General features: G+C 40.5%; 1 protein-coding gene across 11 annotated transcripts; it reads right to left on the minus strand.

Annotated features, from left to right (window-relative positions):
- Nucleotides 1-421: 421 nt before the first annotated feature.
- Nucleotides 422-24,141, minus strand: ena (ENAH actin regulator enabled). Of its 11 annotated transcripts, none has more exons than XM_017158965.3 (11): nucleotides 23,986-24,141; nucleotides 23,428-23,558; nucleotides 13,215-13,331; nucleotides 5,670-5,991; nucleotides 5,374-5,606; nucleotides 4,654-4,906; nucleotides 3,770-4,501; nucleotides 3,185-3,346; nucleotides 2,903-3,124; nucleotides 2,728-2,848; nucleotides 422-2,354 (listed from the first exon to the last, which is right to left on the minus strand). In XM_017158965.3, exons 3-11 carry the CDS (start codon nucleotides 13,217-13,219, stop codon nucleotides 2,326-2,328), a joined length of 2,079 nt encoding a protein of 692 aa, XP_017014454.2. In that variant the 5' UTR covers nucleotides 13,220-13,331; nucleotides 23,428-23,558; nucleotides 23,986-24,141; the 3' UTR covers nucleotides 422-2,325. The 11 variants fall into 11 exon arrangements, with proteins under 11 accessions (XP_017014454.2, XP_017014453.2, XP_017014450.2 ...); XM_017158964.3 differs by having other exon boundaries at nucleotides 23,869-24,138; XM_017158961.3 differs by lacking the exons at nucleotides 13,215-13,331; nucleotides 23,428-23,558; nucleotides 23,986-24,141 and adding an exon at nucleotides 8,957-9,553 and having other exon boundaries at nucleotides 4,654-4,894.
- Between the last annotated feature and the right edge of the window lie 453 nt (nucleotides 24,142-24,594).

Below are 24,594 nucleotides of genomic sequence, written 5' to 3' on the forward strand. Positions count from 1 at the left end.
CCCCCTTCGTTAATGTTAAGCTCAGCAACTGCTCTTCAGTCAGCTGTTATTGGATGGTGGATGGAACGCTGTGGGAACACGGGCTTCACATTTGTCAAAAATCCCAATCGTTTCACACGGATGGACTCTATGGGAAGAGGCAATAATATGCACAATCTAATTGCCAATATGTTTATGCAAAATCTAAATTATTTGAAATTATTTTATATTAAAGTTGTTAGCGGGTATAACGGGTATTTAATAGGCAAGGTACTCGACTATAGCGTTCTCTCTTGTTAAAAAAAAAAAATTAAAGTCCATAACTAAAACCCTTAGATAAAGATGACATACATGCCACCCTTATTCCGCCCGAAGAAGTTTCTGTTTCGCCACGATTATAATTAAAAAATAAGGTGTTTGGGCTAAAAAATAAAACACAGACTTGGTTTTTACATACAAACGTTGCTTGTTTATTTCACTTTACGTTCTTTTGTTGAATATGCATATAATGTTTTTGCGCTTCTATTCCGTCTCGATCGCCGCCGCTTTATAACTTACGCCCCTTATCGATCTAAGTGAATCCGTTGCTGATTTTTAATATATATTTTGATCTCGAGTCAATGCTGGCTGTTTCTTCGTTTCGTCTTCTCTTGTATGTATATTGAATATTCTGGTTGTATATAAGTGTATAATATATTTAATTTAATACATAAAAAGTTGCGTCGCTGCAACGCGCATCGATTTTCACTTGCTTCGTTTAAAATAGTTTACGTGTGTTTAATATTAAATTGTTTCCATTGTTTTCGCAATGCAAAGATCATATATAAAAATACAAAAATCATAACATTTACATACACACCGGACCGTGTGTGTGGCCGCCATATAACTAGGTATTCTGTATACTCTATATAATCATATATCGACGCAACCTTGCACAGTCAATATAAATTATTGTTAAATTACAAAAAATTAAAATGTATATATGCATTCGAATTATACACAACTACCGCTCTCTTTCCTCAGTATAAATAAATTTTGTCCACTTAATAAACAATTTCACTTCGTTATACCTTAAGAACTAAACTCTCCTTCTCCTTTTTCTGCCCCTGCTTCCTGACCTACCTCTTCCTCGCTGTCTGATCCACCTTTTTCCGATTTGCTTGGCCTGCTATCATTCAATAATTTCGCTATTTAGTCTTAGTCGTATATGGAAGTTGAATTGGTACGCATATGTTCAGGATCGGCTTTTCCGCCAAGTCTGGGGAGGAGTGTACAATATTTAGTGGCTTTCCTTTATATATAAGTATTATTTATGTGTATAATACGCAGCAGTCGATTGGTAATTTAGCTTTCTAATTTCGCTGTATAGATCGTATAGATCGCTGGATCGCAGTGATTATTCATGTGATACTAATGCTAAGTCGCTCGAGCTAAATCTGAGTCCTGAACACCACGCTCAATTCCGCTTTGAACTGTTTTGTTTATGTTTCTGATTTACTGAAGACTTGATGGTTCTTAAATTGAGTCGTATGAGATCGTGTGCTTAGGAAAATGTTGTGGTTTTGTTGGAGGAAATGCGTGGAGTTTTTCCATTTTGTTTTTTTTTTTTTTTGAGGAGCCTTGATGGATGACGTTTGTGGAATTGTTTTTGTTTTCGTTTTGAGTCGTAATACTAGTTTCCTTTAGGTTAGGTTAATGAGTAGTCCATATATATTAAACCATATATATGCATGTTTTTGCGGTTGTGTATAGAGAGATACGTTCTATGTTTAATTACAAACGATGTTCATTTTGATTTTAGTACGAAACAATGGAAAAATCCTGGGTAGCATAACAAACTAAAAAGATAGAGGTGGGATATGGGAGTACAAACGAAAGAGAGGGGGGTTACGATATACCGAAGATTGCAAGCAATTCTCTTGTTCTCACACTAAAATTGGCTTATAGACTTATGCAAAATAATGTACAACAGAGTTAGTTACATAACTAAGAAATCGGTAAGCAGTTCTTCCCTTTAAAATATAATTACTTTGACTAAATTTCTCCCCCTTTTCTGCATTTTTGTGTGTGTGTGTTTGTGTTAACCTAGAGCAAGTGAATCATAAATATGCGTATCTATGCACATGCCACCGCCTCGTCGATCGATCGTCAACATTCTGGCAATGTTGCGAGCTTCGATCACCGAATACTTTGCGAATGTCTTAAATTACACGCCCGGCACCTGCTTCTGCTTCCGCTCCTCTCCTGGCTCCCGATCTCTCTCTTCGTCCAGTTATGGACGACAGCAGTGGTGGGAGTTGGGTAGAGCCTGATGCCGCTACGCGTTTATCGTGACAGTGCTTTAATCTATCTTCGATTGAATTCCGATTTGATAGCTGTAAGGGTAGTACAAATGTTATTAGTATGAATTGTGACATGAATAATAAAATTATATTTTGGAACTATTTCTTTACTTTGAATGTAGGCTTTAAAGCTTACTTTAATTTTCTGTATGGTTTTTTATGCCTAACATACGAAATATAAATTTATAAAATCTACGAAATCTTTTTTTGTTTATCAATGTCAATAAATATTACAATTTTAAACAAAGTTCCAAGTCATAAATCGTATTTATAGTATAATTTAAATATAAATTATATCAAATCTACGCATTTTTTTGTATAAATATCAATATTTAACTCTAAACATTTTAAACAAAACTCCAACTCTTATATCGTATTTATAGTATAATTTAAAGTCACCACCTACCATCTATGATCTCGTTTTTGACCTTTTGGATCTCCAGTCGCATTTCGCGCACAATCTCAGCCTTCAAGGTGTCCAAATCGCCGTTGGACAGCGCCAGCGACAGGCCATCGCCATTGACCTGCTTTAGGGATAGAGATTATAGACCTCCGGTGTGATTCTAGTTTTTATTACCCACCTTGAGAATGGTTTCCTCGCTGGCACTGCCGAAACGTTTGCGCATGGGTCGCGGGGACTCTCCACCACTATTCGTTGTGTTGTTTCCAGCTCCGCCCGAGTTTCCGTTCGCTCCTTCATGGCCATTTCCAGCTGATCCGTTGCCAGCGCCTCCGCTTAACTTGTGGGGCAGCGTATTGGACTTCTCCCAGGGACGCTTCTTTATTTCGGGCTCAGGATCGGGCTGTAGAAGCCGAACTTATTAAAATACACAATTCCGGACTTTTAAGTTACAAGCACTCACATCCTTCTTCTCCGCTTGGGCACGTCGTCGTGCCAGCGTCTTGGCCATCTCGTCCATCATCGAGGCCATCCCATTGCCCGAGCTGCGTCCGATGGTTCCATAGTTACCGCTGCCTCCGCTGGAGGTGCTGCTGCCGCTATTCTCCGGAGCAGAGGTGGTTGTCTGTGAAGTGGGGAATAGGCAGAGATTAGTCAATGCGTTAAAATTTCAATTAAGGGGGGTAGGGTCTTTGGCACCAAAAAATCGACCAACTTTGCGATTTTTTCTGTAAGAACTGGTTGGATGGATTTAATTCAAACCTTTTGTATATTATTAAGTGTCATTTAAGTAACATCCACTAATTTTTATAGCCGATACTAATAATCTAATATATCTTTGGCAAAGCGATTGCTGGAACACTATTAAAAAAAAAGGCGTTTTGTGGTGTTCACTGTACCTCCGATAAAAATGATCGGATTTCCAATTAATTAAAAAAAACCCGCCTCCTGGTAAGCCTTTTTTTTTAATTTTTTACTTTTGAGGATTTTCTTTAAGATTCCAAAGTCAAAAATGCGGTTTCACCTAAAAAATGTAGATGTAATTTACCTTATTCTTTTTGAGCTTGAACTGCTGCAGCTGTGAGGCTAGAGAGCCCATGAGATCTGCCTGGGGATCATCCTTCTTGGGCGCTCCTCCCAGTCCCGGCGGAGGAGGTGGCGGTGGTGGTGCCCCCGGGCCCCCTGGGCCTCCCGGAGGTGGCGGTGGTCCGCCGCCCATAGCTGGCGGCGCCGGTGGAGCCGGCGGTCCTCCGCCACCCATGGCGGGCGGCGGCGGTGCTCCGTTAAACATCTGTGGCGGAGCCGGAGGCGGAGGACCTCCACCGGCGGCTCCCCCAAAACTGGGTGGTGGCGGGGGCGGAGCTGGGGCCGGTGGGCCTCCCGGTCCGCCCTGGCTGCTCATTCGGTTGAGCGGCACCTGACCGGGCTGCTGCTGCGACGGATTCATTGGCGGCGGCATGGGCACCTGTCCGTAGGGATTCTCCGCCTGCTGCTGGGGCGGCGGAACTGGTGGACCTCCATAGCCTGGTCCCGGCATCGCCGGCGCCTGAGGTGCCTGCGGATGCGCCTGCGGGAGCATCTGCTGCTGGCTAGCGTACACGACACTGTTGGCGCTCGCGGAGCTCGGAAGATGGCCATGGCCCACCATGTACATCCCACCGTTCTGGAGCGGCGGCTGTGGCGCTTGCTGCTGCTGCTGCGACTGCTGCTGTGTCGGGTATTGGTGCACAGTGAGATTGGGATTAGAATTGGAGAGCACGTAGTGGGGTTGCTGATACTGCTGGTGGGGTGGTGTGGTGTGGTGTTTCGGGGTTTTCAGGAGATTCAGTTTGAGATTCAGATTCAGGATCAAGCCAATTTGCCAATGAAATGAAACAGAAATACCGCATGAGGAATCTGGGATGGGGCGAGGTTATAGCATCCGGAACTCACCTGAGAGGGCGCATAGCCCGCCTGGACCTGGACCATCTGCTGATATTGCTGTTGCTGCTGCTGCTGCTGAAACTGTTGCTGTTGCGGCTGCTGCTGCGGAGCCGGCGGAATCTGTGGGTTCACCTGCGGCGGCAGGCCATTCGGAGTGGGTCCGTTGCCGGTGGGCCCGTAGTGGGATCCCGGCTGACCCATCTGCTGCGCCTGCTGCTGCTGCTGTTGGGGCTGTGGTGCCGGTGGGGCGCTGAGGGAATTCCTTTTTGGGTGAGCAAAGGTTCGGCGTGGGATGGGTATGAATCAATGAGTGAAATGAGCGATGAGACACAGATACGAAGGTGTTGGATGGTATTGCTCATGCTTGGGTGGACCAATAAATATTCTGATATCTTACAGTCACTTCAATGCAAATACAAAAAAACTACTACATATTTTTCAACCTATATAATTAACTTCATTTAAAAATATTTCTCAACGTTTCGCTTCAATAAAACGTTGAGCTGGCGATCATTTAAGATCATTTTTTTATATCCAACTACATTCTAACTTTTAAATTACCAATGTAAAATGGAATAAATTCGATGATTGGATCCTAATGACTTTAACATTTATTCTTTTTAAATATAATATTCCCCAAATGGTTGAAACTTTATAACCCAAGCTAATGGTTTTTCTCTTTGTAATGAGCATGGCGTATCCAACACAGTTAATGGAAATGGAGCCTACCTGCTGGTGCGATGGTGACCCTGTGGCGTCGGCGGGCTCTGGGGGATGTTGTTCTGGTTGGTCTGCGAGGTGGGCGTCTGGGCCGAGGGCGTGACATGGCCACCTATGCTGTTGTTCTGGCGCAGAATGGCCGCATCCTCGCTGGTCATCGTGCGATAGCCCATATCCTCCTCGTAGCCATTGCCATTTGTCGGCGGTCCACCTGGATTGTTCGCCACGCGACCGCTGAGCACCTTTAAAGGTAAATTCAAACATTAGAAAAATGATCATAGGTATCCTATAAAAGATTCACTCACTTCCAGGGCATGCATCATGGCCCTTGCAAAGTTCTCCGCATCATTCTGGCTCGAGAAGTTCAAGCCGTAGACGAACTTCGAGTCGCGCCACTGATGAAACGTGGCCGTGGCCTGGTTGTACTTCAATCCCTTCAGAATGGAACAATTGATCACCACCTCGTGATCCTGCAGTTTTCGCCCCACCACTCGAAAGGTGTTGTTCTGCTGGTGATGGTAGATCTGCACCTTGCTCAATCCCGACGAACTGCCCGAGGGCACCCACTTCTTCTGGTTGTCATCGTACACCATCACTGAGGCCCGGGCCCCGATAATACTCTGCTCACTGCAAGAAAAAATTGTTAAAATTGTAATTAGTTGAAGAATATTAATTTCATTTAATGATCGACACTTCAAGAAGTTTGAGGGATAGATGGAACCCCTTGCCTGAAGAATGAAGAGAATGAAAATGTGACAAGATAAAGGTTTATAGAATTCCATAACTGTGATACATTTTAAATATCCTAAGAGTATTCATCAATGCCAGCTAATAACATAAACTCATGGGAGTCTCCAAAGAATGATTAATAAATAAACATTTTCTGATTCTAATTTTTCATTTAAGTACCTCTTAAACTCGAAAGAGCGTGGGAAACAAAACGGAAGTTGGACTTATAAAGCCTCCAAATTAGACTAATTTATTATTTGCACTTTAACGAGTTTAATAAAAGAGATACCAATTTGTTTATATTGTTTAGTAGTAAAAATACTTTGCAATTCTGATTTTGTCGAGAACCTATAATTTTCGTTAGTCACTATATATAAAGAATCTAGAATAAATGTGTTTAAAGAAATCGATTTTCCGACTTAAAAATAACTTCTTAGACTCCATTAAGACTTCCCAGAAAAAATGTCGCATCGAGAAATCGTTTTCAGATCATTAGATCTGCTCTCTATAGTGTTGCTCCCCATCTAAATCCCCTTCACTGCACTTGACTTCACTTCTCTGTGATCTTCCAGACTTTTCACACGACTCGAGTGAGCAAGGGCTTTGATCTATGCCCAGATCCCCCTGCTAATCCCCACCAGGTTTCAGGACAGGAAGTGCAATGCATTTCTTTGTGTGCTCACACACCTGTCATGCAGCAGTAAGTTGATCGTCTCGAGTCGCACGGACCGATTAAATGATTCTAATGAAAGTTCTAATATGAACGTATGCTCGCTCTCAACCTTTAGCATTTTTTTACCCCGGACAGGCAGTTGACAATTAAAGTCAGACACAGAGTAAACATGGCCAGCAGCAAATGAACGCCTTCATTGGAAAAATGCAAAGGCGATGGCGATGGCGATGACGAGTTGCCTTGCCTTTTCTCAACTTGGCTGTGTTTCTATCCTATAGCTCCGTTTTTTCTGTATTTTTCTGTTTTTCTGTGTTTTTTTTCTAGCCTGCACCGCTCCAAGTTGCTCCGAGTTGTGTGTTACTGGGGGACAGAGAGATAATGACAGAGAGCAGCCGCCAAACGAGTCGAGTCTGCAGTATTCTCGCTTCAGACTTGGCCCGGCCAAAAGCCGCGAGTTGTTTTGCACTTAAATGGAGTGCGCAGATCGGCGGGACGGACGGACTTGCAGACGGACGAATCTCGCGATCCGAATCCAAACTCTGGCCACAGCTGTGCGCCGTTTCAGGGCCTTATATAACAACCGACAGATCGCGAAGCCAAGTCTTATGAGCCTGCCTGCTTCTGCGGCTTTGATTTGCATCGAAATTCGTGGCAACGAAAGTGAAGTTTTTGCGCACACTCTGAACAATAGCGGTCAATCAATGTTTCAATTTATGTTTTTACAATCGAATCGATTTCAATCTCACAAATTGGAAATAACATATCAAATAATAATTAAAGGAAGTCGGATTAAAGGTAAAAAAAAGGGTTGGCTAAAAATATTATATTGTACTGACAACTGATATAATTTTAAAATTAAGTTGCTTTAGTAGTAAAAATGGTTAAATAGACCTGAGTAATTGGGATGACTTTGTGACTCACTACACTGCCATTAATTTAATTGCACGTAAAGCGTGCCCAAAAACGTGCTAAATGTAAGATTTAGTCATAATTATACCTATGATATGCTTTTAATGATCTAATTCAACCAATCGTATGAAACCTTTTTGATAGGCATACCGAAATGTTTTATTAATAGTATTATACGTAAAAAACTGATATGGAAACGTGAAAATATGCTAAAGATTATTAAAATGATTTTATAGACATATGAAATCGTGATCAGTTTGATATGAAATCCTTTAAATATGATATTAATCAGATTATTAAAGTTTATGCTATAAAATAGGTATTTTTCGCTGTGCAGCTGTCTGGAAAAACCAAATGAAAATCGAAAAGTGCCCAACAAATGGGCAGTTAAATGGGATGCTGAAGGTATGCCTATAATTGAGCCACTGAAAAAACGTTTTCAATATGTAGCAGGTGAAATTTTCCATGCCTGGGGGATTTATTCGTGCGTTAAACTCGAGTTTTGAAACTGCAGCTGAGTGCAGATGCAGATTCGTGTGCACACGAAAGCGATTTCCAGCTTAATTGGCGTTAAATTATAATTATGATTAAGCAGAGAGTGTGCGGAGGGGGAGGGAGTGCTGTTTTCTGGGGTTAAGAGTTCTTTGATTTCTGGCCGATCTCGCTAAGCGGCTAAAAAGACGAAAAAGAAAACGAAACAAGCTGAGGAAACGCATTTAAATCCAGGGCCAAGTTCTACGTGCTGAGAGAGTGGAGTGGAGAAATAAATAAGAGAAAAGTGGGGAAATAGGGGCTTTGGCTTATTACAGAACCCAAGGACAGACGCTTAGGGAAGTGGGTTACACATACGCAAAAATCGTTGTAATGCCCCCAATGAATTTATCTTTGACCGAATTATGGCGACGCTGTAATGTGTGATGTTGTTTCTGCTTTTGTAATTGTTGTTGCAGCAGATAATGATGTATGTTGCTATAGAGATGTTGCTTGTGTTGCTGCTGTTGTTGATGTTGCTGTTGTGTCGGTGGTGTTGCTGCTGCTGCTGCTGCCGTTGCCGTTGTGGTTCTAATTGAAAACGACACGGAGCAGCCCAGTTTGGAGGGTTGAGTTTTCGAGGGTTGGTTCAGATTCAGATCCACTGAGGGATTCGAGGGCGAAACGCATTTGCGCAAAGTGGAAAAGATCAGAGAAGATGGGGAGGATGGGGATGAAGTGAGGGTAGATGAACTGGCTATCGATGTGGCTGCACTGGATGAATCTCTTTGGGTTCCTGTCGGTACATACAACATCTGATCCTGCTGCTGCTGCTGCTGCTGAGCTCTCTGAGGCGCCTCATAGATGGGTCCTGCCTTGGGACTAGCCTTTGGTAGCTGCAACACCAACTGCTCGTGCTCATGGTACCGCTGCCTCAGCTCCTGCTGCTGATAATGGTGGTACATGGGATGGCGATAGTCCAGCAAATCCAGCTCCTGCAGCTCCTCAATGCTGTAGTACTCGGATTTCGAGCCCAGTCCACCGACCGGAGGCGACATCTTGTGATGCATACTCTGGCTGCGGCGGATCAACTCCCCGGAATGGCCACCTCCAGGGGCCACCTGAAATTCACACATCCCATTGTTGACCGATTGCTGCTGGTGGTAGGCCAAAATCGGCGAGGAATTGGCGGCACTCGATGGCTTCTTGCTGGTGAACGAGGTCTTCGCGTAGAGCTTCTTCATGGCCATTAACCGTTGGCCAATATTTGCAGAGGCGTCACAGACACTAAGCAGATCCCACGATCGATCCCACACGTAAACACACGATGAAACCGAGCGATCGGATCGGATATATCGAATTTATGTTTGTCTAGGCTCTTGGCTATCTACTATCTGCTCTCTACCCACTGGTCACTGATCACCGAACACCAAACACCTAGCACCGATCTCTAGACACGTCCGAACGCACTCAAGACCCGCTGGAGACTAAAGCCAAGATCCAGACCGAGATCGAGACTGGGTCTCAGACCGAAACGATCTCTTAGTCGAGGCCAAGACAAACAAAGCCGAGAAAAAAGACGAATGAGCGGACGAAACGTGAGCGTGAAAATGAGAATCGACTCACAATCTGTATTTTTCTCTCGTTTTAGCGGCTGCTGCGCTTTGAATTCGTCTAAAAGGCAAATAATTACACTTCAAAGTCAATAAAATAATGAGAAATGATGAGATGTGCTATGGCTGTTGAGCTGAATTGACCCCGAGACAGGGAACCGAGCATAATGGCCAGGTAGATGGAGCTCAAACCTGACTCACAGCCTCTGAAGAATATTCCCAAATGCCATGACAATTAAAAGGCAAAGGGAAGTAGTCTGCATTGAAACTATTAAAAAATACATTTTTTTATTGAAAAAGTGTTATATGAAGTAAGAGATTAAAGAGGAGGCTACATTATGGTAGAAGAATAATATTACAAAGTATTTACAATGTTTGTTTGAAAGGAGAGAATAAAAGTTCAAAGGACTCTCATATCTGCGACTGATAGTATGCCAATTTTATTCAGTTTTTTTAAAGGGTCAGTCAACCCCAATCAATAACCATTGAATGAGAAAACCGACAGCTGTGTGTATATTTTTGTACACTATCAAAGTTTCAAAGACTCTTTCCCAGGTTTAAAATCTATTTTTAATTACCCTCAAGTATAAGATTCTTTGAAAAACGAACACATATTTTCAAAGGGTATACGAAAAACGCTTAGACTTACAAAGTTTAGCTTGGAGCATTTCTTCTGGCAATCTTAAAAGCCGTCTCGTGACCGCCGTTTAACCAGTTCGTCAGTCTGTCCATTTGTCAGTTAGTCATTCGGTCAGTTTGTGATTCAGTGAGTTGGTTCCGTCCGTCAGTGCGATAATTACTTAAGAAACGAGCTCAATAATTTATATTTCCCCCTCGAGTGACTATTACAACTATTTTTCCCTCGCTGCCTTTTTTTTCTTCCTCTATTTCAACTGTTCTTTGGCGGCAAAAAGCGGAGATTACGGCGGGAAAAAGGGGGGAAAACCTACTGCACAGCTTGTAGCATGTTATGAAAAATTCATATATAAAATTGTAAATCTCAACTTGGAGCTCTCTCAGTTTCTGTTTCTCACTCGGGTTATGTTTCTGTTTTTTTGTTGCCCCTCAACAATTCCTAAACGTAATTTCCAATTAACATTATTGTGGCCCATTGTAAGTGGTTGTGTAGTGGCTGTTGGTGGTTCACCGATCTCTGATTTGAGCCGGCCGATTATCGTCTAGCTTTAATGGCACTGTCAGAATGGTTCAGTTCAGTTCAGTTTGGTTCGGTTTTTTTTTGGACCAGAGCGTGTGCTGCGGCTTAAATGATTTGGCAACTAAATATCTCTGTCGATTCTACGGGGCAATACGAGTGCGAGTACTATAATCCATATGGCTGTCCATAAAGACCCGCGGGCAGACATCGGACTAAAAAAAAAAAACAAAAACAAACAGGGCCCACACATGTGAGCAGCGGAGTCACAAAGTAGGTTGCCAGGCAGTCAGGAGACTCAAAACAGTTTGCCCAGGGCAAACAGCAAGAAGTGCTTGGGGGAACGTGGGGGTCTCAATCAATATCGAATATCACTGCGCGATAAACTCGTCACGGGAGGAGCGCTTCCTGCCGGTGATGCACTGAGAGAATAACAAAATGTTGTAGGTATTACTTGCTTTTTTCGTTTTTGTAACTTTCTTGTATCAAAAGTAGTTTTTTTTTTTTTTTTTTTATTTATTTTAACCGGTTGAAAATGTTCAATGTTTAAAAAAATATGTAAATATGTCATACTTTACAAAGAGAAATGGCTTCATGAAACTTAAAAAAAAAATTATTTAAAACAGTTATCACAATAAAGGCATTTTATCAATTAATTGTTCTCTTGGGAGAAAAAAATCTTTATCAAGGAAAGAAAATTAAAAAACAAGTTCATAAATAGAGCTTGAGTCATATTTTAAAAGTATACTGTATTGCTGGTAGTATTGGGAATATTATTTTCTTTTTTTCTTATTTCTTGAATATATATTTTTTTTTATTTTTTGCATAGATTTAAGAATGTAATATGCATTTTTTCTCAGCTTAACAGTAACTCATAAAGCCCGACAAAAGCCTGGATTTGGGTCACCATCCAGCACCACCCCCTCAGCCTCCTCATCCTCCGGGACAGGTGACGATAGGTTGGGATCCATTCAGCTTATTGAAACCGACTTCAATCAAGCTCGCAGCCGCAAGGATTAAAGTTGGATTCCGGACGAGACACTCATATTTACTCAAGTATATCCACATTCATGGTGACTTAAACTCAAACACAAATAAGGCACGGTAAAACCGAAACTCGTTTCGTTTGTTGCTGGCAAACAGCAGGAAACTTTTTACGTTTGTCCGCAAACTTGGGGGATTTTTTTAGATTTTTTGAAAACGGTTCTTTCACCGAAACTCAAAATTGATTAATGCATGCGATAAGCCAACAATTACGGCACGGCAATTACGAGGCACTTCACTGTTAAATGCATTTATTAAACGGGCGCCAGATGCATCTGCTCCTCTATTCCTACCTATTCGGCAGACTTCCCTCGAGCGGCTCCGTGGGACAAATGTTACCCATTGAGCGGCGGAATTTCAACTGGGATACCCAACGAACTGGACAAATTCAGGGGAAAAGCTGCGCACAAATTGAGTTTAAAGCACTCGCTGGCTAAGCTGACCGGATTTCCTCGGAGACAACATTTTAATGATGACACACCCAAAACACAGAAAAAAAAAAAAACTAAATAAAACGCAAACTTGCAACGTTTTTGCTTATTCACAATTCATTTATCGTAAGGGGTGGTGTTTTACCAGCTTTGCCAGTAAGCAAACTCCCCAAATGGGAAGCCGCACCCCGCTTTTAGACCAAACAAATTATGGGGATTAATAAACCAGGAGCTAGCTGCTCCACTTCCCCGAAAATTAACCCCCCTACTCCAGGGAACTGGGTTTGGGTTTGCCATAAATTCGGGCAAATGAGTTTCCAAAAAGGTCGACCCATAAATTTCGCAGACATCAATTTCGAGGTGTCAAGTAAACTAACTTATGGAGGTTGTTAAGGTGTGAGTTTCGTGGGAATTACGCCTAAATTTAATTAAAATATGATTTTAAGTTTCTACTAAATATTAGTTATAAGTAGAACAGTCTAATATTACCAACAAAATGCAATATTTAATGTTGCAAAAGTAGAAATCGATATTGTTTAAGATAAAATCAACTCTTTAACTTAAATCGTAGCCCTTTGGGTTCAAGCAATAAAGGTTGACCCGTAAATGTCATAGACAAGCTCTTTTAAGGTGACAATCAGACTTTCAGAAAATGTGAAGCTCGGCGAATATGTGAATTGAACTCAATTTGAATGAAAGTCAGAAATTGTCGTTTGTCTAATTGAAATGTCCTTCGCAAGCGATTGACAACCCAAGTTGTATCTGGCAGATACGTAAGTGAGTGTTGTGTCTATTCATTGTCAAATGTTCTGGCCGTGTAAACTTACGTCATTGCAATTTGGTTTCTGTTGTTTTCCTAGCTGCTTCAGCTGTGGTTTCTCTTCGGTTCTCTGCTGTGGAGGGAAATTCGCTTCCAGTGTTTGGCTTTTCCAAGGGTATGAGATCTGCAAGACCGGAAAAAAAGAGGAAGATACAGATATAGATACGATTACGGTTACAAGAGCTCGTAAATCAAGTGCAGGCACACGTGTATCCCACAGATACCACTTCTTTTCGTGGGAAAATCAATGGGAACTTCCCCCTTTTTCCTTTTTTCTGTCTAGCTGAGTTTGTTTGCCAATTTCCTCTTGCCAACGAGGGCAGTTGCCAAACTAGTTGGAATCCCTTTTTCCACTCAACTTGCTCCATTGAAAACTAATCGAACAGCCCTTGCTGTGGTCCTTTTTCTAACCGAATGGCTATGAATTGATATTGGCCAACTCGTTTTGGCCACATCGAACACAATATTTTATGAGGCATTTGCGTAATGAGGCAATTGCTTTGAAAGCAGCCCAAAAGGTGTAAAAGAGATAGAGGGGAGAAGCATGCATGTCAATGAACTTGTAGTAAAAGAGTAATAAACTTAGTTTATCTTACGAATGGCTGCCTTCGATAAATCGATATTTTGGAACCTTGAAAACCGCACCAGAATAGAACCCATCAATTAACCATGGGCAGCAGTGAAAGCTTGGCTGATGAATTAATAACCCGCGCAGAACAATCAACTCGGTGGTATTAGAACCAACCTGAAACGAATTGCTGGACTTTTTCTTTTTTCTCGTTTTTTTTTTGGGCAATGACAAAAGACACAATTCATAATGGAAGCCGCAATAAACAAAAGTAAAATGAAACGAGCATTTGCATTTTAGAGGCGGAGAAAAAATCAGGTCAGCGCTCTAAAGAAGATCTGGGCCGCCCCTCGCAGCCACGCCCCGCGGCAACATCTTGGGCCAAGAATTTTGACCTAGTTTTCCCCATTCCCCATTACACACTCCTCGAACCTCCCTGAAAAGAAACCCCTGCTTACGTCATAGAGTTCCGCCTGGAAAAACCTTCATTCAAAAGCACGCACTTGTAGTTTTTTTATTTTTCTTTTACCCGGAAATGTTGATGCAACATTGCAGCAGTGAAAAGAAGTGGGAGTTGGGTGACTTTTTTAATTGGAAAATGTTGGCAGAGGATGAGTTACCCCTGTGTTGATGGGCCAACATTTTACCAGTTAATTTTCGCATGCTCAAAAATAAAAGAAAGCCATTGAAGGGCAACTTTAATGGGAGGGGCTGTGGGTGGTAGGCGCACATATGCCGCTTCCCGCTGTCCTGAGAAATACACACCCCCGAAAATGACGCCCTTGGGCAATTACACAAAATAAAAACCTGAACAAAATAAATCAAACAGAGAGAGTGAGAGAGCAAAAATGAAAACAAGTGAAATATTTGGCACTCAGGGAGGATAGGCAAAAAAAAAAGGAAATAGAATCCTAAAGAGAGAGTGTGGGTAAGGGTGGTTTGGGACAGCAACCCCTGGACAGGAGTTTACACTTTAGAATGGCTCTCTGTTTTGCAGGGAGGAAGTTCTCTAAGGGATCAAAAGTTCCTTTATAGAGCGGTTCCATGTTACCGGTTCGAATTTCGATGTTTAACCCGGTTGAAGGGTGACTACCGCATATTGCAGATGACAAACTCACTTGTGTTTATTTTTATAATGTTTACCAAAACAGATTCTTGGAACAATATTATTTCCCCTTAGTAAGTACCAAAATATGACTCTTATTCAGTTGTGAATAATAATCAATATTCACTGTACTTTTGAATAGTTCCAGAAACTCTTGCACAATCTCCTCCTGAAATGTTCTTGGAATTTCCACGACTCCCGATGATGTCAGTGGGTTAGGAGTTGACTCATTTCCCTCCTCGCGTGTTATTAACAATTTGTCAGCCCGAACGAAACCACTATTGTGTCCTATTCACGGGAGAGAAGGTAAAGTCAACACTCCTTCAGCTCCTTCCCTATAAACCCTATACAGTCCCTTAACTCCTCTTTATTAGCCTGCACTTTACATTCTGGACAGAAAGTAAAATCCATTTAATACCATTAGTAAACACTGATTCATGGCTTTAAAAATATTTAAATTTAAATTTTGTTCATGATTTTAATGATTCAATATTAGTTTTCATAAATATTTATAATCTTTGTCCAATTGAATACATTTTTAGAATAAAATGTAAAATGTAAAAACTAAATTTAAGTTGCCTCTTTTTCTCCTCAGTGCTCTCCATTCATTTTTCACTTGCAGCTCATAAAAGTCGCAACGAATCCTCATTAAGTCTGGCTAACTCTTCCTGCCCCAAAACTCCCCCTTTCATTTGTCTTCTTGCCACTCGCTTTATGCGGTAATTTCTGTTGTCTCCTCTGCTGCTTTTTGCCTTCTGGCCCCCAAGGGGAGTGTTCCAGGGTAGGGAGCTTGATGGTAACTGGTTTTGGGGCCAGGCTTTGTGTTTTTTTTTCCTCATTTGTGGGACTCCCGACAAGGGACTTTTGGCCCGGGGCTTCGGGACCTGTGTACACGTGTTGGCCAAATGGAATTACTCCACAATTTGACTGCTTATTTGGGTCGCACCTCGTTACTTGTGATCTTTGCGCCGAAAGATCTAATTGATCGATTTGCGAAAGGAGCTGGCGATAATCGATGGATGGATCGGTTCGGAGAAGAATGAGACATATAGTTTTGGGATGGGAACCCGGTGTTCCTGTTGACCTGAATTCCCAGGCATATCAAAAGACATGGCTAGCCAACCGGCAAGTCATCATTATCATCATGATCTTCGTCTTGGCTTCTTTATTTTCTGTTGTTCGCCTTCGGCAGTAGCTGCAAATTAAAGATGTATCTACAAGTTATTAATTTTGCCAAAGCTGTTGCATGTTTTTCTTGGGGGCAACCACTTTGTGGGTCAGTGACTTTCGATTGTGGGCGTGTCTGGCGTCTAGCGTCGCCCTCTATCCCCAAATTAACCCTAGATAGCCGATCGTCTTTAAACTCATTTCGTAGATCGATCTTCGCTCTGATTCGTGGCGGAAAATTGAGGAGTGGAACTGGCATATTTGGAAAACATACTTTTTTTTCGTTCGGCGTTTTGCTTGAAAGCGTAAAGTTAATGGAGCGCGGCAAATCATTTTTGTTTTTCTTGTCAGCGATAATTATTGAATAATGATTCAATTGTCTGATGTCGGTGGTGTTGTGGAATTTGTGTTCTCCAGCTGATAAAAAACAAAACAAAAAAACCGAAGAACCAAGTCAACAAACATTTCCCACTACAAAGGGGAAGTCTATTAAATTATTACACTGTCACTGGCACAATGGAGTGTGGTGCCCACAATTTCAGTGACAATGCAGCACTACCCCGGCCTCCCATTTTCCCCTCGCGTTGCCACAATCCGCTGGCGGTGCACAAAGTTCAAGTGAGGAGCATCATAAAAATATCATAATCATAATATAATCTAAAGGGAAACGAGCGCTTAAGATGACCTAGACAAGCCGAAGTTTAGATACTCTTCCAGAACAGATACCTTTTTAAAAATATATTGCTTGACTAGTTTTGTTTTATTAACAACTAAAAATATTAGGTACAATTTAACAACTATAAATACTAGGTACAAATTGAGAACTAATTTAATTGAAAAATAATTTATTTGGAATTAAAATGGTTTTTTTCGACTATAACATTCAAAACTGACTTTTTTTAATGTTAATTACGTAATCAAAAAATTACAAACTGAATACTTAATTTATAAAAATATTTATTTATGTTATTTAATTATTATCAGATATAATTCTCTGCATAAAAAGCCTTTAATACCCCTTTTGAAGGGTATTAAAATCCAGAAAAATGGGAGGGCAAAAGGAGGCAAGTGAGAAAAAATAACAGAAAAAAGAGAGGGGGAAAAGTCACTGCAATTGAGCGAGAAATGACAATAGAAGCAGAACGGGAAGGCATCCAACAAAAAGAGTTCAAGTTACAAATTGTCCAGGAAAACAGGAATGTGTTAAGGGGCAAGAAAGAGATGGATATACCGAGAGTAAAAAAGATAGAAGAGTGCAACGCCACCTGTGGGCCATTCCCCAAACTGCTCAAGATCCAGGGGAAAAATAAAAGAAGCACGAGAACCATCCTAAAAACTGCAGCCAAGGCAAAAAACCAAAATTGAAGTTTAGTGGAAGCTTTTAGTTGGAAACAAAAAACAAATCCCAGGTCCTCGTCTGCGAACCCCACCCACTTTTCACTTCCCGCTGATGGTGTTATTGTTGTTGGCATTTCGTATTTTCCGTTTTCGTTGTTTTTGCCGATGTTGGAAACTTCAGACTTGAAGACCGAGAGACCGGAAGCACTTCAAGTGCTTGCAATTCCATTGAGTGCGGGGGCTATAAAAAGGGGATCAAGGGGGAAAGTTCGGAATTGTGGGGATTGACTTTGCAATCAGCTTCGCCTGTAACTACGACGCGACTTGAATTCGGTTTCCATGAACGCCCATCGCTGAAAAACCAAGAAATCGGGCTGTCAGTCTAACTATAATTTCGTATCCCTAGCAAAATTGTTTTAATAGGATTTAATTATACTTCCTCAACCCAAAGTATTATATCATGACATTACCAAATTTATTTTAAATGAGTAGAACTTTTTCATAGCTCTAAATTTGAGAATCATTTTTAGCGGATACTGCATAAAAATATATGTATTTTATGATATCAATTTATTTATATATTTTTATGTATATTTTTTATAATATTTTATTAGGAGCTAAGTCTCAGCAAATAGAAATCTCATGATTTCCCAAAGAACCGTATTTGTTTTGGTTTTATCAGTGAAGCACTTCCCGTTTTCGAGTCGAGGGGGAAGCCTTCGCATTTGAAGATAATGTTTTTATCTGCAATGTTTCTGGGGCCTTCCCTTCATGTCAATGCGAGATCCTCGCCCCATCAAGTCCCCCACAACACAAATCAATTAAGTTTCGGGGTTCCAAGAATTGTTGATATTCCCATTTTTTTTTCTTTTTAGTGATTTCTGCGCACTTTGCTTTGCGCTGCACATTTTCATGATCAATTTTCACATCGTAATTTACCTTGAATCGGGAAACAACAAATTTTCTTGCTTTGTTCTGTTTTTTTACTCATTCCCAGAAGCGAGTCCAAAAATATACTTCTTGTTTATGGGCTAAATGGAATGGTTTTGGCCAAATATGGTTAATACCGAGAAAGCTTCCACCATCCCGCAAGCGTCTCACTTTAAACGATTTTAAATTAGCCGCAGACATCGTAATTTTGTTTTAATTAATCTGCAACTCATAGAAATTATATGGCTCCGCATATCTAAGGCACTGCATCTGCAAAAAGAGGGTTGAGGATGTACATATGAGTACATATACAGCTAGCCAAGCGTTAGAGCGTGAAGTAGTAGTCGGGGCCAGAAGACGAGCTGAAGTAGATGGGGAACCCATGAAACTGTGGGCTAGGTCCATGTATTTCTCGGCTTTTCATCTTTTTCTCTGCTTGCCGTTTTCTGTTTGTTGTGGCAAAATATCTAGGCCGTAAAAAATGGTTAAACGCCAGAGCAATTACCAGGCCAAACAACTTGAGGAGAACGTGGTTAAGTACGAAGTGCGATGCCCATGGCCAACTACAGTGAAGTCCCAGCTGGGAGGTCTATGATAAAATGTTTGTATATCTGCCCGCCAGGAGAACTCTTTTTTCTGGCCACTCACATTACATGGCTTACATTTTTCTGTCATTTTTGTACGCTCTTCTGCGGCAGAATAATCCAAAAGACAATGAAAGCTGCCCACTTAAGCGAAATTTCATTTCTGACTTTTCCGCTTATCTGTGCAAGTTTGCGCCTCGGTTATATCTGCATTTTATGCCATATATAGCTCTCGTATTCATCATATACATATGCACACATTTGTATATTATACATTCGCAAACAAGGCACATTTGTATGAGAATGTTCAAGTTTAATCTGAGTTGGCTGACGATTTTCCTTGTTGAGATTGCAACAAGCTTTAAAAAGAATAAAGCTTTACATAAGACGATAAAGTAAGTTAAATAATTTGAAGAAATAATGGATCTAGGTTCAAAAAAACACAGAAAACAGTAGTTTATTTGTAGAATTCGAAGTGGATTTAATTTTTGAAAGATATTGATAAATATTTTGTTGAATGACTTACCAGACAAATATGTAAGCAAGTTAAATAAGATAAATTAAATATTTGGGTAAGATACTACATTTAAGTTTAAAAATTTCTACAATTCTGTTTATTCTCATTCACATCGCCATCTCTAAAGTAGAGATCTCAGAATATCTGCATTACTTTCCAGTTTTCTGTTCTGTCAGCTGTCTCTGGTTGTCTGGCCTGCTAATTTCCTCCATTAACTATTACTTAATTGCCGCTTGACACGACGTTTAAGCTACTTCCCCGTTTCCCCACTATTTCCCATCGCTGGCGATAAAATTCCATCCAAGATAAGATTATTTTATCTGTCTAACTCAGCTTGTGTGAGTCACATGCAAAATAATTTTGCCGATATCCAATCAAATCAGATCAAATCATTTCCTGAATTCGCGCAGAACAATGTGAAGAGGCGAAACAGACACACAAATCCAGAGAGATAAACAAAAACAACTGGTTGAATCAACAAGCGGCCAAGTGAAAGATATTAATTAGTCAGCACGGCAGAGGGGTAAATGAAGGGGTATTCTCTAATGAGAAAACCCAAACACGTTCCACACATCCGATTCCGATTGCCGGTCTCCGCTTCTGTGGATCATGAATTATGCAGCCGGCGTTTAATAAATATATTTAATGCATTGAGAAAAATATTTATATAATAATTTTGAATTTTAGGTAAATCTTTTCACTACATAAGATATAATTTTATATTATATTAATTTTTAATATATTTTTTAAAAGCGTTTTGGTTGTAATAAAATTAATATGTTTGAGTTAATTTACTATTTATATACTTAGAACCGATTTCTTCTCTATATTTAAAACTCATCTGAATAAAAACTGCATTTCATTTTATATTTTTAATACATTTTTAGACAAATAACTGGTTTAATATAATATTTTAAAATTTTTAGTAAAAGAAACTGTTAGTTCATAAGGTTTTTTCAAGAATTAACAAAGAAATTATTAACCGATATTAGGCCAAGTTTTTCTCTATGTGCAATTGATTTATTGAAAAATGGCCATGCAATTGCTGGCTGGTTGTTGTGGTTCCATAGAGTTTTAGTTATAGAGTCATTAGACAAAAGAACTGTGTCACGAGCCATTTCCTTGGCCAAGTGGAAGGAAGCTAGCGGTAAGACAGAGAAAAAACTTGAAAGAGGGAGAGGGACAGAAAGATGTCTCAAGATTCCTAGGCTCTTCATGTTGGTCCCGCATCTCCATAACTCAAATACAGATTCAGATTCCGATGCGAACTGAATTGAAATGGATTGGATTGGATGGCTCGAGTGGAGAGTGGGAGGAAATGGATGTGGAAGTGGAAGTGGACAAGCCGTGGCAACAACAATGCGGAAATGTTAATTGGATTTGTTGTGGCATCCATGTGGGTGGTTCCCTATAGACATCTCTCTCAGAGTTCAGGGGTCAATGCATCGACAACCATCACAGACTCTTCGATTCGCTCTTTGTTTTGCTTACAGCCAAAGCTGCCTGATATGACACCGCGGTTAGTCACAAAAACAAAAAGTTGACGCGTCCAGTTGATGATTCAGATTTTAAGGTATTTCTCGGTGTAGTTTCTTTTCGATGCATCCGCCCGAAATACCTGGAACTTCTTTTTTGTGTATGGCCCTGCGTACCAAACTTTTAGTCATCGTAAAAATGCCAAAAAACAACAGCGACGATATGTAAACAAGGGAAGAAGTGCTATCTCTCTATTGTACCTTAGATACAGTACAACTCCAATAATGTAGTTTAAATTTATTTATAGTTTTAAAAATAAAAAATATTTATAGAATTTGACAGATTTTTGGTGATTAAATTTTTAATGATTAATTCGATATATACTGTACTTAAATACCTCATTAAAATGACCAACATAGGGAGGTAGGACTGTAATACATTTAAAAGCTGATAAAATGGAAATGGGGCAAGCAAAAAAACAACTACAAATGGGGAGCATATTGTCTGTTTGTTATTAACCAAAGCGAATCGTAAAGCGAGGACATGTGTGTTTTGGTTTTGTTTTCCGTTTTTTTCGGGGTTTACTTAAGTTTTTTATCTTATCTGGTAGCAGCTGGAAAACTGGGCTAACGGTGTTCAAATAACTGTGTCGTCACACCCTCTTTCTCTCTATCGCTCCCCCTTCGTTGCACCTTTCCCGTTCTAATGCAACAATTACGAAATCCGCGTTGCATGCGGCCATGTGTTTTGGAATCGGTTTGCCCCGAGGGAAAGACCAAAAGGAGGGAATAGAAGAATGAAGAGTAGGCCAAAAAGATGTGAATAAATAGTAGGTAGCGAACGAAATGCAAATTTCTGGGCGCAGTGGAAGTTCCGCTACTCGAATTATCATATGACAACTCGAGTTACGGACAGCGAATAATATTTTGTACAATAAAGTAATCTTTTAACGGTATAAATATTGCAGATTTTTATTAAATTCATCAACTTTAAGTTAAAGTCTTTAACTATTCTATATCGATGTCTAAATTAGTTTTACTGAGATAGATAAAATATGAGCTCTAAAGAAGAAAATAAAAATTACTTTTGAAACAGTTAGCTTATTTTTTTTAGCAATCTTAATTTTTTAAAATAAGTTTTACCTTTGTTAATATTAGAAAACCAAAGGATCCATTGCGTTTGCTATGCTTATGATATCATCACAGTTAAAAAATAATTTCGTTTAAATTAAAGTTTTTGTTTATAAAAAATTTTAAGTTCAGAATGTGGAAAGATACCTTGAAATAGTGGTAGTTAAAAGTTGGGGTTTTGCCTTGCATTGGTTGGTCTGAAACGCTGATTTTCAGCCTATTTGCGAACGGGTTTTAGTTTTGGGCCCTATGAGTGTTGTGTTGTTTTTTTTCTGGTCCGGGTCTTTGGCCCGCTTCATTTGGCAAGCGAGTGTAAAAGCCGAAAAATGAGTCATGGCAAAGTTGGCTGCCATTTCAGGGCTAAAGGAGTTTTGTAGTCTTGGTTTGTTGTTGCTGCTGTTGCTTGCTGGTGCATTGACATTTAAATGTTTGCGGCCGAAAAGGGGGAGGCGGCAGAGGAAGCGGCGACTGGAGAGCTGTGGCATAAATTAAAGTTCAAACAAACACGAAGAAGAGGAGGAAAATCGAGGCTGCCCCACCCGCACAATCTGCGCATCTCTCTCTCTCTGTCTCTCTTTTTTGGAGGCTCTCTCTCCGCCTCTCTCTTCCTCTTCTACTCCTTCCCATTTGGCAGGTTTTTGTTTGTTTTGCGGCGAAAGAAGCCAAGAAGAAGCAGCAGCAGCGCATTTGCAGCCAAAACAAGAAGAATAACAACAACAAATGCAGCCGAGAGAGGGGAGCTAAAGAAGTAATTAAAGCAAAGTCGATGGGGAACAGCTGCCCCTCTTCTTCTTCCTCTTCGTCGTCCAGCCCCCCCACAAGCATAGGAAAAGTCATAAAATCAGAGGCTTTTCCAAGAGGGGTTTAGGTCCACCACCAAAAGTTGTTGTTATAAATATAATTTTAAAACAAAAGCTACTAATAAACATTGTTATTTAAACAAGTCCCAACTTAAGTAAAAGCTACCCCCTAAAACTTTACTCCACGGCAGCCCCTGCAAAAAAATGAAAACAGGTTTTTGGTGCAGGCAAACAAAAAATGAAGAAGCAGCCTGGGTAGCGACAGCTGTTTTTAAAGGGCCCACTTAATTTGCGCAAATCTAAGCGAATTTGAATGTTGGCGAAACTATCTAAAAACTGCCCTCGCACACACACACACGCAAATATGGGAAAAAGGAGAGGTGCGCAAAAAAGGGCGTGTTTGTATAGGAAGAAGAAGCAGTAGCAGCAGAAAAAGGGAGCAGGAGGAAATTGGCAAACAAAAAGGGGGGTTTTCCAAAGATAAAACAGCAGCCCAAAATAATGGAAAAGCGATTAAAATGGGGGAAAACCATGAAATGCATTTCCTGGATTAAAAATAAATTCTTGCTGAAAAACAGCGAAAAAGAAACACAACAAAAACTTACCACAACATTTTGGTCGATTCCGTTTCCACAGCGAAAATACGTTGGTATTGGTGTGCGGCGTCTGCTCTGCTACTTCTTCTTCAGCTTCCAACGGAGAGAGCGAGAGTGAGCGAATTGCAATTTTCACCTCTCTGGCGGTTTAGAAAATAATCGTGATTTAGATTTTTAATTAAAATGCTCGACTTCTTTTGGGTTTTAATTTGCAGCCCGGGCACACACACACGCACACCGAAACAAACACAGTTAAAGAGTGAGTGAGTGAGCGATACAGCGAGAGAGAGAGAGGGCGGGCGGGGGAGAGAGAGAAAGAAGCGAAAAACTCCTTTTCAAGGAGTAGACACCAATTTTTCTCGGCTCTCTCTCGACGCGAAATAGAGTTTTTGCCTTAGCAGTGGCTTAATATTTGTTAATAATAGTACACCCACACACACATACACGCACTTTTGGCGAGCCGAGGATGTTCTCTTCCTTTAGCTCCTTTTTCCCAAGTAACTCGGCGAGCTTTTGTCGTGTTTTCGAGCTCTATTATTGGCGATTACTATCTAAACAATCACTCACAGCTAATCGCTGGTGTTTGGCGGTGTCATTTTCCGCGACAGCACCAAACAAATCAAATGAAAGGCGGCGTTTTTCCCCGGAAAAAACAGTCGTCCGCTTTGGGTTCCGTTTCGATTCGTTTTTCGCGACAGTGTTACCAGATGGTAATGCATTGGAAACGTCCTCCCTCTGAATCTTAAATGTCCTAAAAAATCCAACATTCCCCTTACATTTATCGTTACCAGATAAGAAGTGGAGAAACATCGATAACTAGAAACATCGAACTCGTCGTCTATTGTGGAACAGTGGAATGTGAAACTGGCGCCTTTTCTAATTTTTTGAATTTCTCGCTATTTGGGGGCTTTACATTATAAATTTATAAAAAGCTTTTTTTACTGAATGGATCGTATGATAAATATTCGTCACAAAAATTGATATCAGTATGTTGCAGATGCGATCGTCACTATTGTTTCATTATAGGGAATATACAAAGTGATTTGTACAATCATTAAAAATCAAGATAAGTTTATTCTAGAATTTTATTCATATCTTAAAACTATGTACGTTCTACAGTTGTGATACACCAATCAATTTTTGTTATAACTTTAGTTCGGGTTGCCAAAGCTAGCT

This window comes from Drosophila takahashii, chromosome 2R (assembly GCF_030179915.1).
Source record: "Drosophila takahashii strain IR98-3 E-12201 chromosome 2R, DtakHiC1v2, whole genome shotgun sequence".
Lineage (NCBI taxonomy): Eukaryota > Metazoa > Arthropoda > Insecta > Diptera > Drosophilidae > Drosophila > Drosophila takahashii.

What these genes read in the sequence shown, in the direction of transcription:
- ena (XM_017158957.3), bottom strand. Translation starts at nt 9,396, where the DNA reads ATGGCCATGAAGAAGCTCTACGCGAAGACCTCGTTCACCAGCAAGAAG. An exon ending in CCCAAGCGGAGAAGAAGGAT is followed by an intron (nt 3,125 to 3,184) that starts GTGAGTGCTTGT and finishes CGGCTTCTACAG; the next exon opens with CCCGATCCTGAGCCCGAAAT. An exon ending in GCGAGGAAACCATTCTCAAG is followed by an intron (nt 2,849 to 2,902) that starts GTGGGTAATAAA and finishes CTATCCCTAAAG; the next exon opens with CAGGTCAATGGCGATGGCCT.